The sequence below is a fragment of the Mytilus trossulus genome, chromosome 11 (assembly GCF_036588685.1).
Source record: "Mytilus trossulus isolate FHL-02 chromosome 11, PNRI_Mtr1.1.1.hap1, whole genome shotgun sequence".
Lineage (NCBI taxonomy): Eukaryota > Metazoa > Mollusca > Bivalvia > Mytilida > Mytilidae > Mytilus > Mytilus trossulus.
The window spans coordinates 61,778,002-61,793,305 of NC_086383.1; the positions used below are offsets into that span (position 1 = coordinate 61,778,002).

A 15,304-nucleotide genomic window follows, 5' to 3' on the forward strand; every position below is an offset into this window, starting at 1 on the left:
AAGTTATTCTTTCTATTTTGTAATAATCACACTATTGTTTCAGATAAAGGATTCACTATAATGGTTCCATTAAAACATTTAAACCGGCTGCAATTGTTTGCACCTGTCCTAAGTCCTTAAGTCAGGAATCTAATGTTCAGTTGGTGTTATTTGTTGATATGATTCATAAGTGTTCCTCGTTTTTTATACAGACTAGACTGTTTGTTTTCCCGTTTCAATAGTTTTACACTGGTATTGTTTTGGAGCCCATTATAGCTTGCTGTTTGTGTGAGCCAAGGCACTGTGTTGAAGACCATATTTATAATGGTTTACTTTTACAAATAGTGACTTGGATGGAGAGTTGTCTCATTTGCACTCATACCACATCTTCTAATATCTCTACTCACAATATTTTGATAAATGACTGGAGCACAACTTGCCTAAGCTTACACCTATATCAACATAAAACTACCTCTACTTTTGATTATGAGACACAAGTGTAAGAACAAAAACATCCAAAACACATAAATCTTTGTATACCAAATTTATTCATTTGTATGAAATAATTACTATAGTACATAATTATATTAAATATATACATGTCTTTAAAGTTTGTGTTTATAAAGCACAATACGAAAACAAATTATAAGGTTACCATTTTCTATTGATGTCACTTGTGTTCAAACATAGGTTAACTATGAAGGGAATTTCCCATCATAGTACTTACAAACTATTATACTCCTGTTTTATAGACTCTAATTATAAAAATATGATTTTTTAATAGAAGATTGTTATGAACTTTAGCCATTTTTTCCATGTCCAATCAGGTGAAAGTGGTAAAGTAATCATTGACAAGATTGTTTTCATCTTTTAACTTCATTATCATGCAGACTCAACATTAAAAATTTAAAAGTTTGATGTGTACAAAAATATTAACAAAATGATCCAATATCCTTTCCATATACATTATAAAAATTGTTCATGTGTTATCTATATGTATATATGACTATGTACAATGTATGGCACAGCTGACAGAATGAGTAATGAATTAGGAATGAACACGTTCACAACCATCTTATTGTTTTCAGATCTGAGTTCTACAAATTAAAGTATTTACATGAGGCAATGATACTGATGATTTTTTTCTTCTATTGTGGCAATGTTCTTTCATTTGTGTCTCATAATAATCAATTTTAAGTTGTTTTTATTTCAAAGCTATTTCAATACAATTGTACAATTCTTTTTGATGAACAGATCATTTGGTAGAATAAATGGCACTTTACAATTTTTGTTTGAAGTAAAAAAAATGATGGATTTCTGATAGTTTATCTGTACATTTAATAAAATTATGATTCATTTAAAAAAATCAAGATATCAGTGTCATTGCCCTGTGATCTCAAACCTCTTACATATACAGAATGCCAATCTGACTCAAATTTATAAAATTTAGGAAAATCCTTATTCCAATAAATTCGCTATCTATTGTTTGAATAGAAAAGCTTTGAATGAATAAGAAATTAAAACGCAGTAAGCAGACACTTATAACTGTATCCTCTATACATCATGTTTGAACATGTTCAAATGATGTATTTACGTAACTTTACCAAAAGCATAAAAAAAAGACAGAAATTAAATCTAACATGTTACTCTAATTTTAAGACTAGAATTGTCAGCAGTGTTCAAATATCCATAGATCTTTTTAAGTTATAAACTGGTTCCAAAATGCCCCTTTATTAGGTACCAGTATACATCCTGGAAAATTGGTCTAGAGATCTACTTCTGAGGCTGAAGGCATTTGGTAAGGGTGTACTGAAAAATACAAACATTAAATTTTAATATAAAACACATATTAGTTGTATTATATTTTCACAAATCCATTTCTTCACATATAAATACAGGAAAACAATTTCTGGTCTTTGCTTGTGCTCCTTAATAATGAGTGCTTGGGAAAGGAGCCAACATGTTTCTTTTGGTTTTGAGTTTCACTTTAGCTGGATTTTTACATTTAATGAGTCCACATCACTACAATTTACAAACCATCACAAAATATGCAAATTTTAAGAGAATTTTATTGATTTTCCAAGGTTGACAACAACCTTTAAGTAAACTGTGGTTTGGGAAAGAACATGAACTTTGACCCATCAAAAAATTGACATGTTTGTAAAGCAATGTAGTAGTAAGGTTGATAAGTTGCTTTTGAAAAGTTTTGCAAGTTCACTATGAAAGGACTTGACTAGCTACAAAAAATATAATGTTATGATAATTATGAAAATGTAGATGTTGTGTGATTGCCAATGAGACTACTATTCACAAGATAACAATGACACAGAAATTAACAACTATACATTTGTAAGTCAGTGTTCTTCCCAGACAAATGCCAGACATTTCATTTAGCATCATGGTAAAGAGGGAAATTTGAAATACCATCTTGCTTTTAAAAAAGTAGCATCACATCCATAACATAATCTGTAAGAAAACTAATTCAGATAGCCTCATATTCAAACATAAAGCATCATATTACCCTGATGCTAAAAGGCCCTGAGGAGAACACTGTAGAGGACTTCAACAATGATCAAAGCCCAAAGTGCGCAGTCTACTATAAAAGTCCCAGAAATAAAAAATGTAAAACAATTTAAACACAAAAACTAAAGGCCTAATTAATTTTTAAAAAAATAACTAAAAGCAAATATGCTACACAGCGACAAGTTGTCATTAACATACTGTACCTGTATACATAAGAGGTCGTTCTTCAGGTGGTGGTAAACCATATCCTCCTAAACAATGGAAATCATTGTAAAATTATTATACATTCGAATTCTGATATTATACATTTAAGGTGACCATTGTGTGTGTTCAGCATACAAGAAATTTCTTTTCAATGTTCTTTCCTCATTGTTTAAAATGTTCTTTAACAGATAGTTTCAGATTGTAATTTTTATATTTCATAAAACAAGATTTTTAGAAAAAAGTGTAAATGTTCACAAGTGTTTCCGATTTACAAGTTATATTTATTTTAAAAAGTTTATAAAGACAAAATTTCAAAATTTATTATAACTCCTGAAATAACTCATAGATATATGATCCTAAAACAAGAAACATTTTGTTTAACCTAAATAAATATTATATATAATTCAGCAATTTTTCCCACTATCTTACTAAAATAACATGCAGTATTTCCATATATGCTTAGTGTTAAAAGAAATGCAACACTAGGAAATTGGGGATTAAGTCTTGAATTTTTTTTGGTTTTTTTTTTAATTTAAAGGAATATTTATATGAATGTTCATTTCTGTATTACACAGATAATTATAGTATTTAAGTAATTTCTGTTTATTTGTTTAATTATCCTCCATGGTAAAAAAAGTGAAAACTCAAAAATTAATATTATTTACCTGCAAATGTTATTAATAAATGTTTTAATATAAATACAAATCAGTAAATACTTAAACCCAGCCATGATGTGTTGCATTTCTTTCAATTTATAGTATAAATAAAAGTACACATAACCAAACTTTTCTTCCAAAAAAATAAACATTTCTCAATCATGTTAATCATTATCCATATATGTATATGTCCTTTGTATGTGTACTTTTATTTTATATAAAATCTTTCTCATGCAAATGATTGAGCCAACATGCAATAAAAATGAAAATAGATGGAAAGGTACATAACTCTAGTCAAACTTTATCATTTATGGGATTGCTTCTCATGGATTGTGCAATGTGAACCTTTGTGTGACATTTCATATAAATCTGTCAATCTCTGATTTGACAAAAAAAAACATCATAAAACAGCCTTAACAATGTGGCATCAGGGTAAATTAAGGAAGGCCTTGTTATAAACTTTTATTTCTATTTTGGTCATCAAAAAACCCTAGATTGACCACAGAATTTTAAAATTCAATAACTTTCCTCTTTGAACCAAAGCTGTTAAAGGTATTTTCAATCTATTTAAACTGTATTGTAGTTTTTTAAATTTATTATAAGCTTTCAGACTGTGCATCTCACAGGGTCTCAAAACCAGATCGAGAAATTTGAATTTTATAAAAATAAATGAAAATGATAAAACTTCTATACAGTTGCCAAATTTTAAGTATTCACAAAGGGTCTAAATACCCATATAAACCACTGGGCTAGATGTACTCTGCACACATATATGTATACTGTGGATTCATTTATTTTCGTGGGTATCAATTTTCGTGGATTGCTGAAAACTTGCATTTTCGTGGATATTTGTTTTCATGGTTTTGCCAATCTCTGTATATAAAGCCTATTGAAAATATGATATTCGTTCGACATTTGAATTCGTGGTTCACCTGTTACAACGCAACCATGAAAATTCGCATCCAACGAATATTAATGAATCCACAGTAAATGTACTTCCTTTTTGTCATTAAAACAATCTCTCACCATACTTTGAATAAATTCCATAGTCAACAGAAAGATTAATAGAGTTGTATATAAAAAGTATGTATAATCCATCCATGCAACATGTATACAGGTAACCATACACTTCAACATATTTCACAAATGTTACAAAACACAACAGGCTTTGGGTACGAGCACCTTGCTATTATTTCCAATGTTGTTCACCACAATAAATGCATGCATTCAAATATGCCATTACTGTACAAGTAATAGTTAAGTATTATTCTTTACTTATAATTATTTTTATTACTGTATTATTCTTTACTTTGATTTTCACAGTGATATTGTTGGCTTTTTTAAAAACTACCTCTACCTCTACTCTTTTTTATTGGGAAAATATGCGTCATTTTTTCAAACTAGGAAATTTAGAATAAACCATGAATTTGACTGAAACTTTAATTTGCAGACCCCCTTTCAAGAGTCAAACCCTGCTTTAAAATTATACCCCTTATTGTCAGTGATGATACATAAATAGACCCTCAAATCTGCACATATAGTCATTTTAGTCATAAAAAATGTATAAATGAGTGTTTTTCAGTTTGTATTCATGCACAATAACTACTGAGACTGCACTGTTTGGAAAAAAATTAAATCCATTTTTTTCAAATTGGCATTCTTCTGCAGGGGAAAAAGCCTTTCTCTAGTAATTTAAGGCAAAAAATATCACTGCCACATACATGTACATCACATCCTATTAACCAACTTCATATTCCCAAGTTATTTATTGATGAACATGTTTTAATGTCGATGTTTTCATACATTTGTGCATCATGACTATGTAGAATTTGTCATGTTATGGGTATATCTTTACAGTTCAAAATTTGGACCTGAAACTGGTTGAATGTTTGTTCTCCCAATATCTGATAAAAAACAAAATCGAAAAGACAACTCTTTCAAAAACTGCATAGGGTAGCATATAGAAAATGCATGTTACTTTATATATGTAAAAAAAGTATTCGAAACACTAACTAAATTTTTTTTTTTAATTTATAATATTGAGAATATTCAGATTATCTCCCCTTTTCCTTTTTTCTGTAAATCAATGTTCATTAGCCATTTATAACATTTGAATTCCTTAATATTACTTTTTTTATGAATATTCCATTCAAATCAAAGTGTGATACTTATGGTTTTATTTGTATTTAATGTACACATAATTCATGTTATTATTTACAGGGAAATTTGATAGGGTATTTCAGAATTTGTTTTTGTTGGAGAAAAAATATCCCCACTTTCAGGTCCTAATTGCCTGAACTGTATGTGTAGTGATGAACTATAATGACAGAAAGATGAGTGAAAGAGAGGTAACTAAAGATGTCTTTATTTAGACGAAAAATTTGCTGCTAAAAAGTATGATAACGATTTTGAAATTGTTCCCGGATTAGACATTCTTAAGTTCAGAAGAAAAAGCATTTTGTTATGAAAATTTTAAATAATTTAATGACATACTTTTTTTTCTATATGTTATATAATAACATTATTTGTTTGTTCATTTTGAAAAGCATGCGTTAGCCTAAATAAAGACAATACAATAATCGAAGTGCAATTTCTTGGATATATATAACCTAACTCTAGTCACGCCTTGTCATGGTTCTGTGATAACTGCTTATAGTTAGGCCAAAAGGCAGTTTAATAATATTTGCCATATAGCCTTTCAAAAGTCTTAGTTATAGTTAGTCCAAAAGCAAATCAATTTCAGTTATCTTTGCCATAGCCTCAGACTTGCTATGTGTCCCTTCCTAATTATGTTTTTTCTTCTTTTTTTTCAATTTTGCCCCTTTAATAGTTTTACTGCTATAACTAGGAGATTACAATTATACTGACATCTGCAGGAGGAAGGCTCCAAGGGCAATCAGTAGGCTAGCACTTATCAGTAAACATATATATTAGTTGGAGAAAAATAATAGAAAGGGAATTGTAGCAAGTCTATGATAGCCTATATAAAGCAAAACACATGTTAGGATTTTGCCTTTTTTCAAAATTCCAAATGTCTAAGCAACCTCCTGTGAGATTTTCTTAACAATTTTTAAATTTCTGACACAATATTTTACCTTGTTTAAAGATGTAAGATAGTTACTTATCTTTAGTTTTGGTTTCTGGATATATTTTTAAGTGAACTAAAAGCCAAAGGTCAGACATTCTACTGTACTTCTAAAGAATTAATTAATTGATTACGATCTAATTTGAAATATAGAAATTTTTATTAATTTATCTTAAATACTGTACGAAATTTATTCTACACCTAGGGTCCTAGACTACATATATTTAATGTCTATTTGTATATATACAAAATTAATATACCCACTACTACGTGATCCTTAGTATTTCTAACAAATAACTGTTCATGAAATAGTACTTTGCAGCAGAAAATTGTTGTGAAGGTTGTCAATTAATTGACATACAAAGCAAAAATACCTGAATGAAGACCACTAATTAGTGGCGGACCCAGAGGGGGGGGGGGGGGGGGGGGTTATTGGCGTTTGAACCCCCCTTTTTGGGTGGCTGATCAATGCATTTGAATGGGGACATATAGTTGGATCCACCCCTGCTAATCTTTGGGGAAAAAGACTGGCAAGTCTTGTTATTTCAGACTAGAGGAGCAAGCCAGAATATCAGGAGAGAACTGGTAACTAAATTATCTATGAAAAACAAAACTTAATCCTTGTCAAAAAAGATTCAAGACAAAGACATCTCTTCATCTGCAAATTAAACAGATCAGCGAATAATGAAATGTCCCTTTTTTAACTGAGAAAATAATAAATGTATTGTAAATTATTTGCATAGTGTCATGTCAACTTAACAGACAGGGGATTAAATGGTTTTAAAAACAAACTATTGTTGAATTTCTTTCTTTTCAAACAAATCAAACCTAAAATTTATTTTAATCATAATTTTGTGAAGGACTGCATGAACTCATATAAATTAGAGAATGTGAAAGAGAAAAAATAATGAAAAACATGAAAATGCAGAGAAATATTAAGAAATGAGAAATTAAAAGACTTGATGTCAAATAATTAAATAAGTGCAAGTCTCCTATTTAAAATGCTTTTGATAGAATCATTTACTTTTTCTTACCCAAAAATGAAAATAACATCACACCACTGGTTTAATAAATAACAGTTGCAAATATGGTTAAATTTAAATTTCAATAACTGAAACATCACTAATAAACAGAATCAAAAACAAATGTGCTTAACTATCTGAAACAAAGAGAGTAGTATATGTATACCCAAATGTAATATAAAATGCAAAGAAAATCATGAAATGAAAAAAGCGCAAGCAAAGGGGGGATAATTTGAGCAGACATGACAAAAACGTTGACTAGAGTTCAAGTACCTTGACAGATGAAGCAATGAAGGTAGCAACAGCATTGAAAGGTCAAAGTAGAAATTCACCAGGTTGTTGGTCGTAGCCCTTGTTAGCATAATACGGGTAACCAGTTATAGGACTGGTTCCCTCGTCAGGCTTCTCTCTCAGCATCTGGTACCGAATGTGGCTAAGACGGTTGCAGGATGAAAACATCTGAATGACTACACAAATGGCAGAGACCAGAGAGAACAGGGCTGCAGCTGCTGCGAAGTAGAATCCCCAGTTGAACTCTATCTTTGGATAGGCCTCTAAGACTTTGTAGTAACCAAAGCGGTTAGGGATGGCATCTTTGACTGGGAGGTCCTGCCACATGGCCTGGTCATTAACAAGCACTTGCATCACACAAAGAATAACTCCTAAAACTTGACATAAAGCTGAAATAAAAGTTATTCAAATGTATATATGTTAAAATCAAGCTATTCTTTTGAAGGTCTTCAACAGTTGAGTCTTATCTTAAATATCTTTACATTTTGATATATGTCATTTTTATGTTTTACAGCTAATTTCCTAATGCATGTAAAGCAAGACTTTGGTTAGCTTGCTTGCCTTGTTTGTACATTTGTTTGTATATTGTACGATTTATTTTGGATAATATCCAATTAAATTCAAATATGATATATACAGGTTGAACTATGCTTACAAAAATTGTTTAAAGATGTCAATCATATTTACAAAGCTTTGTGTATATGATGAGTAACAATTCTTGCTTTGTATACTTTCACTTTTAACCAGAAATTAAATTGTGAAAATTGCAGAATTGGAACCAACTTATTCATTATTCGATTTCAAATTTTTGTTTATTCTATTCATACAGGAACGTCACATATATAAATGGTAAATTTTAAGAAGGTTGATTGATGATTGCTTAATGTCCAGCCGCAAAATATTCATGCATGTTCAGAACAAGGAGCTATACATGTATATAGAAACACTCATGAATATAAATAATCAGATACTAATCTCACGGTTTTTGGCCTAACATACCTATTGCAACCGTAGCACCTGCTAACGACATCTCTGCAGAAACAACCACCTTGTCACGTGTCAATAACAAAATGGCTGAGGCAGTGCATACCAATATACCAATGGTACCAACCAGGAATAACAACTGGGCAAATTTCAAATAATCTGGAAGAAAAATGTTAACTTTTATTGTTTTAAAATAAGTGTTTTAAGTGTTCATAAAGGATTAAAGTGTTGTAGTTTTGACATACATGAAATATGTTCATGTAATTGTTGCTGTTCAAAGTTAATAGTCTCACTGATTGACTGATCTACATTTGTATACTCAAAATCTTCATTTAAAGTCATATGAAACGAGCGAGTGGTGAAAACTAATGTTTGTCCAATTCTTGAACCAATGCATGTATACATCATAAACTTAGCCCTCTGTGCATGATTTTATCATTATTTTCGCAAATATATCATATAATCGTCAATTTTGTTTTCTCTCTGTTTGTTATGATTTAACAAATATGGCTGCTCATTAAATGCCGTGTTTTGAAGCCGAGTTTTACCGATTGTCACCTTATAGTAAACAAATCACAAAAAGCATGGGTCTTGAGCACGTGTTTAACATGTATAATCAGATATTTGTTTATTTCAATGACAGATCCATGCGAAGTGGTCACCGGATTTTTACGAGAAGGGTTACGCTTGACTCACTATGCATACGAAAAATATGTCGGCGAATTGCTTGCTGGAAGCAATCAATTAGAAATAAGTAAACTTCTTCTAAATGTGGACAAATTAAAGAATTTTCCTCAGAAAAAAAAGTATATGTACATAAGTTGTATAATGAAAACTATCCATTTAGTTATAAAAACATATGCATATTTTTTTTTAATCTGAGGTTTCTTATGACTTTAATGACATTTATTCATGTATACATTTCGATGTTACAAGTTCTTGTTATACCTGAACATGTATACTCTACAAACATGACAAATCTATATATCAAAACTAGTGAGTCCACAGATTCATCAAGATTGAAATATTCTGTATAAACTGAACATAGTTTAACACAAATATCATCATTAAATGGCAATAATTTAAAAGTGATCTGAATTTAAAGTCATTTCATAGCTCTGTTAGGAAATGGAGACTTATAAATATTACATTAAATTGCAATAAAACATTTTCTTCTTGCTGTTGTACTCATCATGGTAAAAAATTACGAGTCCCTGGACTCACCTTCAAAAATCCTTAGCAAGAACCCTGAAATATTTATTTTGCTTTTTAAAGTGTCCATGGTATTAAGGGGTACAAATGTAGTCTACAATGTATGGTCTGCAAATTAGAAAAAAAATATTTAAGACCATATGAGCCATGATGAGCTTTCATATTGCTTCATATCTCTCCACCCCATGGAATTTGCTACAAGTGCATAATTGGTTATTTTGTACTTGGTCTCACTATAAACATGTTAAAGTGGAGGTTTTCATATGGTTCACATGTATTTTAAATAGCAAAAGGAAACTTTTAAACAAAAGTTACAGTAAAACAGTTATATAAATTGCTGTTATTCTTACTGCATGTACATGCACATGTAAATAACTGATTATATGGAATGCAATTTGTTCATTGTTGAAGGCCAAACAGTGAACTTAAGTTGTTAGATTTATGTGTCATTTTTTTTTTATAATGAAGAGTTGTCTCATTGGCAAATGGAAATGATGATTCATACTATAGCTTTTTATTTTCATTCTGTCTTTTTGCACTGTTATTTAATATATCAGTTATTCCTGTAAAAAAGTGAAGAAGAAATCACTATAATGGAGGTCTCATTCGGGGTTTCTGATTGCGCTTACTGTTTTGTCAGATTCCCGTATCCCGCTTACACTATGTACGTACATGTAAGCAATTCTCATTTTTGGTCTTTTCCTGGGTCCCGCTAGATCTCATTACCCCTTTTCACCCCACATTAATTAAACTTTCACATGTCACGCTTACTAAAATTATTAATCCCACTTCACACTTAGACCCCAATCAGATCCACTATAATACATATTTTATAACTGATTTCAAAATAATTATAAGCAATGTATTTTCAGATAAATACTCTAGAAAAAAAACCAATTCAATGTTAACTTACCCAAAATTGAAGTAAATATAACAGACTTTTCCCTATTTTTTAAAGTAAAAAATTAAGGCTGAAATACCTAAAATCCAGGAGCTTCAGGGGGGTCGCCCCCCTACCAGGGCTAGCCCTGGACCCACTGGGGGCCTTAGGCGGCCCCCAGACCCCTCGCCCTTTGGGATGGTTCCCCCTAAAATTTTAAAGGTACCACCAGTCTAAATCAAAGCCTGAAAGGCTGTAAAAGCAATTGCTGACATGTTTATGTTTGGGGGACTTTTTTTTCATCCACATATATTTAAGAATTAAACATGACAGGAGTGTTGTCTAGTTAGAATTAAGAAGGTTTTAACTTTATATCAATTAAAGACTTTAGCAGAAAGTCATTTTTAATATGTTTTATATTTCACAAGGAGACAACACGTTTACCAGGCTAAAGTTGGGGTCATATACATGTGCTGAAACATATAACTCCAAGAGAAATTATTATGGATTATCCCCTAGTAGTGTTTGTAACTGGGCAATAATTTCCTTTATTGATTTAATTTTCATAATTAATTTAAATTTTACCATTCAGTTAAAACATTTCAACTTTCCAGACGCAAATGTTGAAAAACGGGAAAGAAACAAAATATTTTACAAGACATAAACATGTAAAAAATAAATATATATTTCAGCTGACTAAAAATATTTTCATAATGTTACTTTGTCATCATTTCTTAAAAACTAAGTCCCAAACATTATTGCTCAGTTGATATGTGTCATCCTCATGCGGTACGAGATAACTATAATTCTCATGCAATCCCGAAAAGAGGGGCCATCACAGACAAACATGACATTAAATCGTCATTATACGAACAAGATCAAACAGCTCTAAGTTGCTTTGATATTTATCCAATTTTCAGGAAACATTGTGAACAGTACAGACTAAAGTAAAGTAAGTGTGAAAATGATCTTCAATATTTCGAAAACATGTGAAATAAAATTGCAAACACGGTGGACCGTCGAGGGTCAACAAACGTAGTAGACTCGTCCATTGGAAAGACGAGGATAATGGTTTCATCATTTGTCATGCATACCCAGTTTTGAATATGATATCCAAAAAGGATGTACTTTTTTTAGTCTATGAAACTAGAAAATTCCAAATTGTAAATATCTCTTCATCTGGACTTGGCATCTATCACGTTTGGACGGGTCCATTTCATTAGTAAGGTGATCGATAAATCTTACGGAGTTATGACAAAAAAGGAAAACAAACTTATTGTTATGTGTTTTAACAAGGGTTTCGTTCCTTATATTATTTGCGCAAACAAATCAACAAAATAGGTCAGTTAACTTTGTCTATTTTTAGATTACAGGTAATCATTTGACACTACGTATAACCTGATAACCTGTGTAGTGATTTTGATTTTACAATAAATTTATGAATGAACGACAATTTTATGAATGAACAAGAGCACCTGACCTCTTTCTTAAAAAAACACCAATTAAACATATAAAACTGTATATCATAAAAGATAATTCAGTCAAATTTTCAATACTAAATCAACAACTGAAATGATTCCATATTTTGTTGAAACATCGTACGAACGGAAAACGGAATCGCAGGTATAAAATTGCATTTTTTTCACTCGGACGTCTATGTTTTTTGATAGTCAAACGGTTGTCCGCCTAAATACAAAAATACATCTACAAGAACGTATGCTGAAACTTCTTAAATCCACTAACGTTTTTCAAAAGTTTCAAGCTATGTATTGCATTAGAAAACATATGTAGGTGTTTAAGAATGACAGACCAGGAGCCTGGTTAACAAAATACTATGGCTTGATCTGGGCGGAGTCTCTGATCTGGGTCACAAAGATGGCCATACGCGACGGCATGAAAGCAATAGACCACTTTCGAGTTCATCCGTCACCGGCAAAAACTCGTCAATTATGCATGCCTTTATGACGTCATTTACCAGATAGAGGGGCTCGCCTGTATCCCTGCACTATTTACGTTCATCAAGCGTCTTAGTGATCGTTTTTGTGCAGGATAAACTAGAAATAATGGTTGCTCTGTAGGTACTTACTGACAATTCCCTAATGACAGCAGTGTTGATTGTCTATTTTCAGAATTCAATTTGCCGAATAATTCGTACAATATAGAATTATAATTTTCCAACCACTCGCTCAACCTTGTAAGGAAGTGACGACGCCCCTAAACGCACAGATGACTGCGATAAAGGCGCGTATAATTGACGAGTTTTTTCCGGTGACGGATGTGTAACAAAATATTTGTTCCGGCGTGACATTTGTTCCGCCGGAACAAATTTCATATGAAATATGTTCCACCGGAACTTATGTCACAGAAAATATGTTCCAGCACTATAAAATTTGTTCCGGAACTAATTTTTTAAACAAGTTTGAAATAAGTTCCGGAACAAAAATTACAGCACCATGAGTTTTGTTCCAATATTAAAATTTAAAAGAAAAGGTGAAATAAGTTCCTGTGATATTAGTTTTGAACAAAGGTATTTTATAGAAATCAATGAAAATGTTCTGCTCGTACCTATTTCACAGAAAATAAGTACTGTGCTTGCATGGGGTACATTTGCAATTAAATGCATGACTGTAGGATGGAGATAAGCAATAAAAGTGATTATAATGTATCATAACTTGTATCTATGCTTACAGGGACTAAACTTGGGAATTTCAAACTGGGAGCCCAGACCAGATATTTCATAATTATTTTCTATATGTTCAACTTAACTTTATCTGAAAGTTTAGGGGCCCAGCTCAAAATCTAGGAGCCATGGGCGACTGGGCTCCCTTTAAGTTTTTTCCCTGAAATTATTGTTTTATCCTTTATGTGGTATTCGACCTCCTTGTTTCCTGTTGATCTGTCATGGGTGTTATTATCATACATGTACTTAGCTATGGTCATTGCAGTTTTTAAAGAGCATGTCTTTTGTTTCTTTGTCTTTTAAAATAATTGATCAGTCACTTTGTCCTTTTTTAAAAAGTACAAATGTTCATCTTTAACTATGATACCTTTTTTGGGGGAATGACTTTTATTTTTATTTTTTATTCTACTTTTTCCTGGTTCATAATTGTCATTTTTAGTATTATTAATTGAGTATGTTATTTAACTTTTGCTGAACTCCACATGATTCAAATTGGATGTTTACACTTTTTATTTATTACATTATCAATATTATACAGACTAAATACATGTTTTTTATAATGACTTTAAACTGACTGATGACAAGTGCTCAGTATATAAGATAACTTGTTTAACCAGTGGAACATATTTCATAGACAAGGAACTTATTTCACCAGGTGAGGAACAAATCTCACAAATCCAGAACTTATTTCACCAGGTAAGGAACTAATCTCACAAACATGGAACTTATTTCACTAGGTAAGGAACAAATTTCACCAACCCAGAACTTATTTCACCAGGTAAAGTGTGGAACTTATTTCATATAGATGGAACAAATTATATAGAAATTGTCTGTGTAAAAAGTTCTCCCAGAACAAATTACCTGTGAAATTAGGTCCACTGGAACTTTTTTCACAGGAACAAATTATGGCTCACATATGAACTCAAAAGTGGTCTATTGCTTTAAAAAAATAATGAAACCCCTGACTATTATACCTGGCATGAGCTGGACACTTGATGCTTTGTCTATCATCAATAAATTGATAAATCTGTCCTTGTCCATGAAATACAGTCCAGTATCAATCTCGATGTCGTTGGCTTTTACCTCGTCTCCAAAAATCTGGTTGTATAGTGTCAACTTGAACCAGAAGGGCAGCAGACAGCTGACGATCGACACCAACGAAGAAAACACCAACAATAGCCCAGAGATGAGCAGGAAGCCCGAACTAAAGACATTGTGGAGGCATTCCCCAATCACCTCGCCTGGACTTCTAGATTTGCCATAACTGTATTGTTTATTCTGATACATTGTTTACTTCAAATTTTGATTTCCGGTTTCTGTAAACTTTTGAGAAAGTGTTTTCCCGTCACCTGACCTGTCTTATATGCTGACACTCAAAGTTAATTTTTTACATAAAGTTATGGGAAACAATTTGCAATGGTTGTTTAGATTAAAATAAAATCTAACGAAAACTGCATTTCCGCATTCATCACATCTTGGCGTCCACCATTTGCATTTCTCACCTGTCACAGGTAAATTGTTGACTGTTACCTGCTGATTTGAATTTTATTAGGAAACAGTGTAATGGAATTCCTATGAACCATAAATGATAGATTTTTATACAGAGAATTCCAACGGCCGTTATTTAAAATTAAATAAGAGTTACATTTCTTTGCGGATAATAAAGATGCGGACAGACATATAAAGCCTTTAACGAAATAAGAAACAAATTACATGAGGCAAGGATTTGTATAGCGTTTAACTATACAAATCCTTGCATGAGGGAATAAATGTATTAAATTAAAAAAA

The 15,304-nt window shown here is 31.5% G+C and overlaps 1 protein-coding gene across 3 annotated transcripts; it reads right to left on the reverse strand.

Annotated features, from left to right (window-relative positions):
* Positions 1-1,542: 1,542 nt before the first annotated feature.
* LOC134691385 (uncharacterized) lies at positions 1,543-15,054 on the reverse strand. 3 transcript variants are annotated; one of them, XM_063551899.1, is made up of 5 exons: positions 14,491-15,053; positions 8,760-8,903; positions 7,802-8,149; positions 2,706-2,753; positions 1,543-1,788 (listed from the first exon to the last, which is right to left on the reverse strand). In XM_063551899.1, exons 1-5 carry the CDS (start codon positions 14,801-14,803, stop codon positions 1,745-1,747), a joined length of 897 nt encoding a protein of 298 aa, XP_063407969.1. In that variant the 5' UTR covers positions 14,804-15,053; the 3' UTR covers positions 1,543-1,744. The 3 variants fall into 3 exon arrangements, 2 of the variants coding, with proteins under 2 accessions (XP_063407969.1, XP_063407970.1); XR_010102120.1 differs by having other exon boundaries at positions 1,620-1,788; positions 7,743-8,149; XM_063551900.1 differs by lacking the exon at positions 1,543-1,788 and having other exon boundaries at positions 2,704-2,753; positions 7,743-8,149; positions 14,491-15,054.
* Positions 15,055-15,304: the final 250 nt, after the last annotated feature.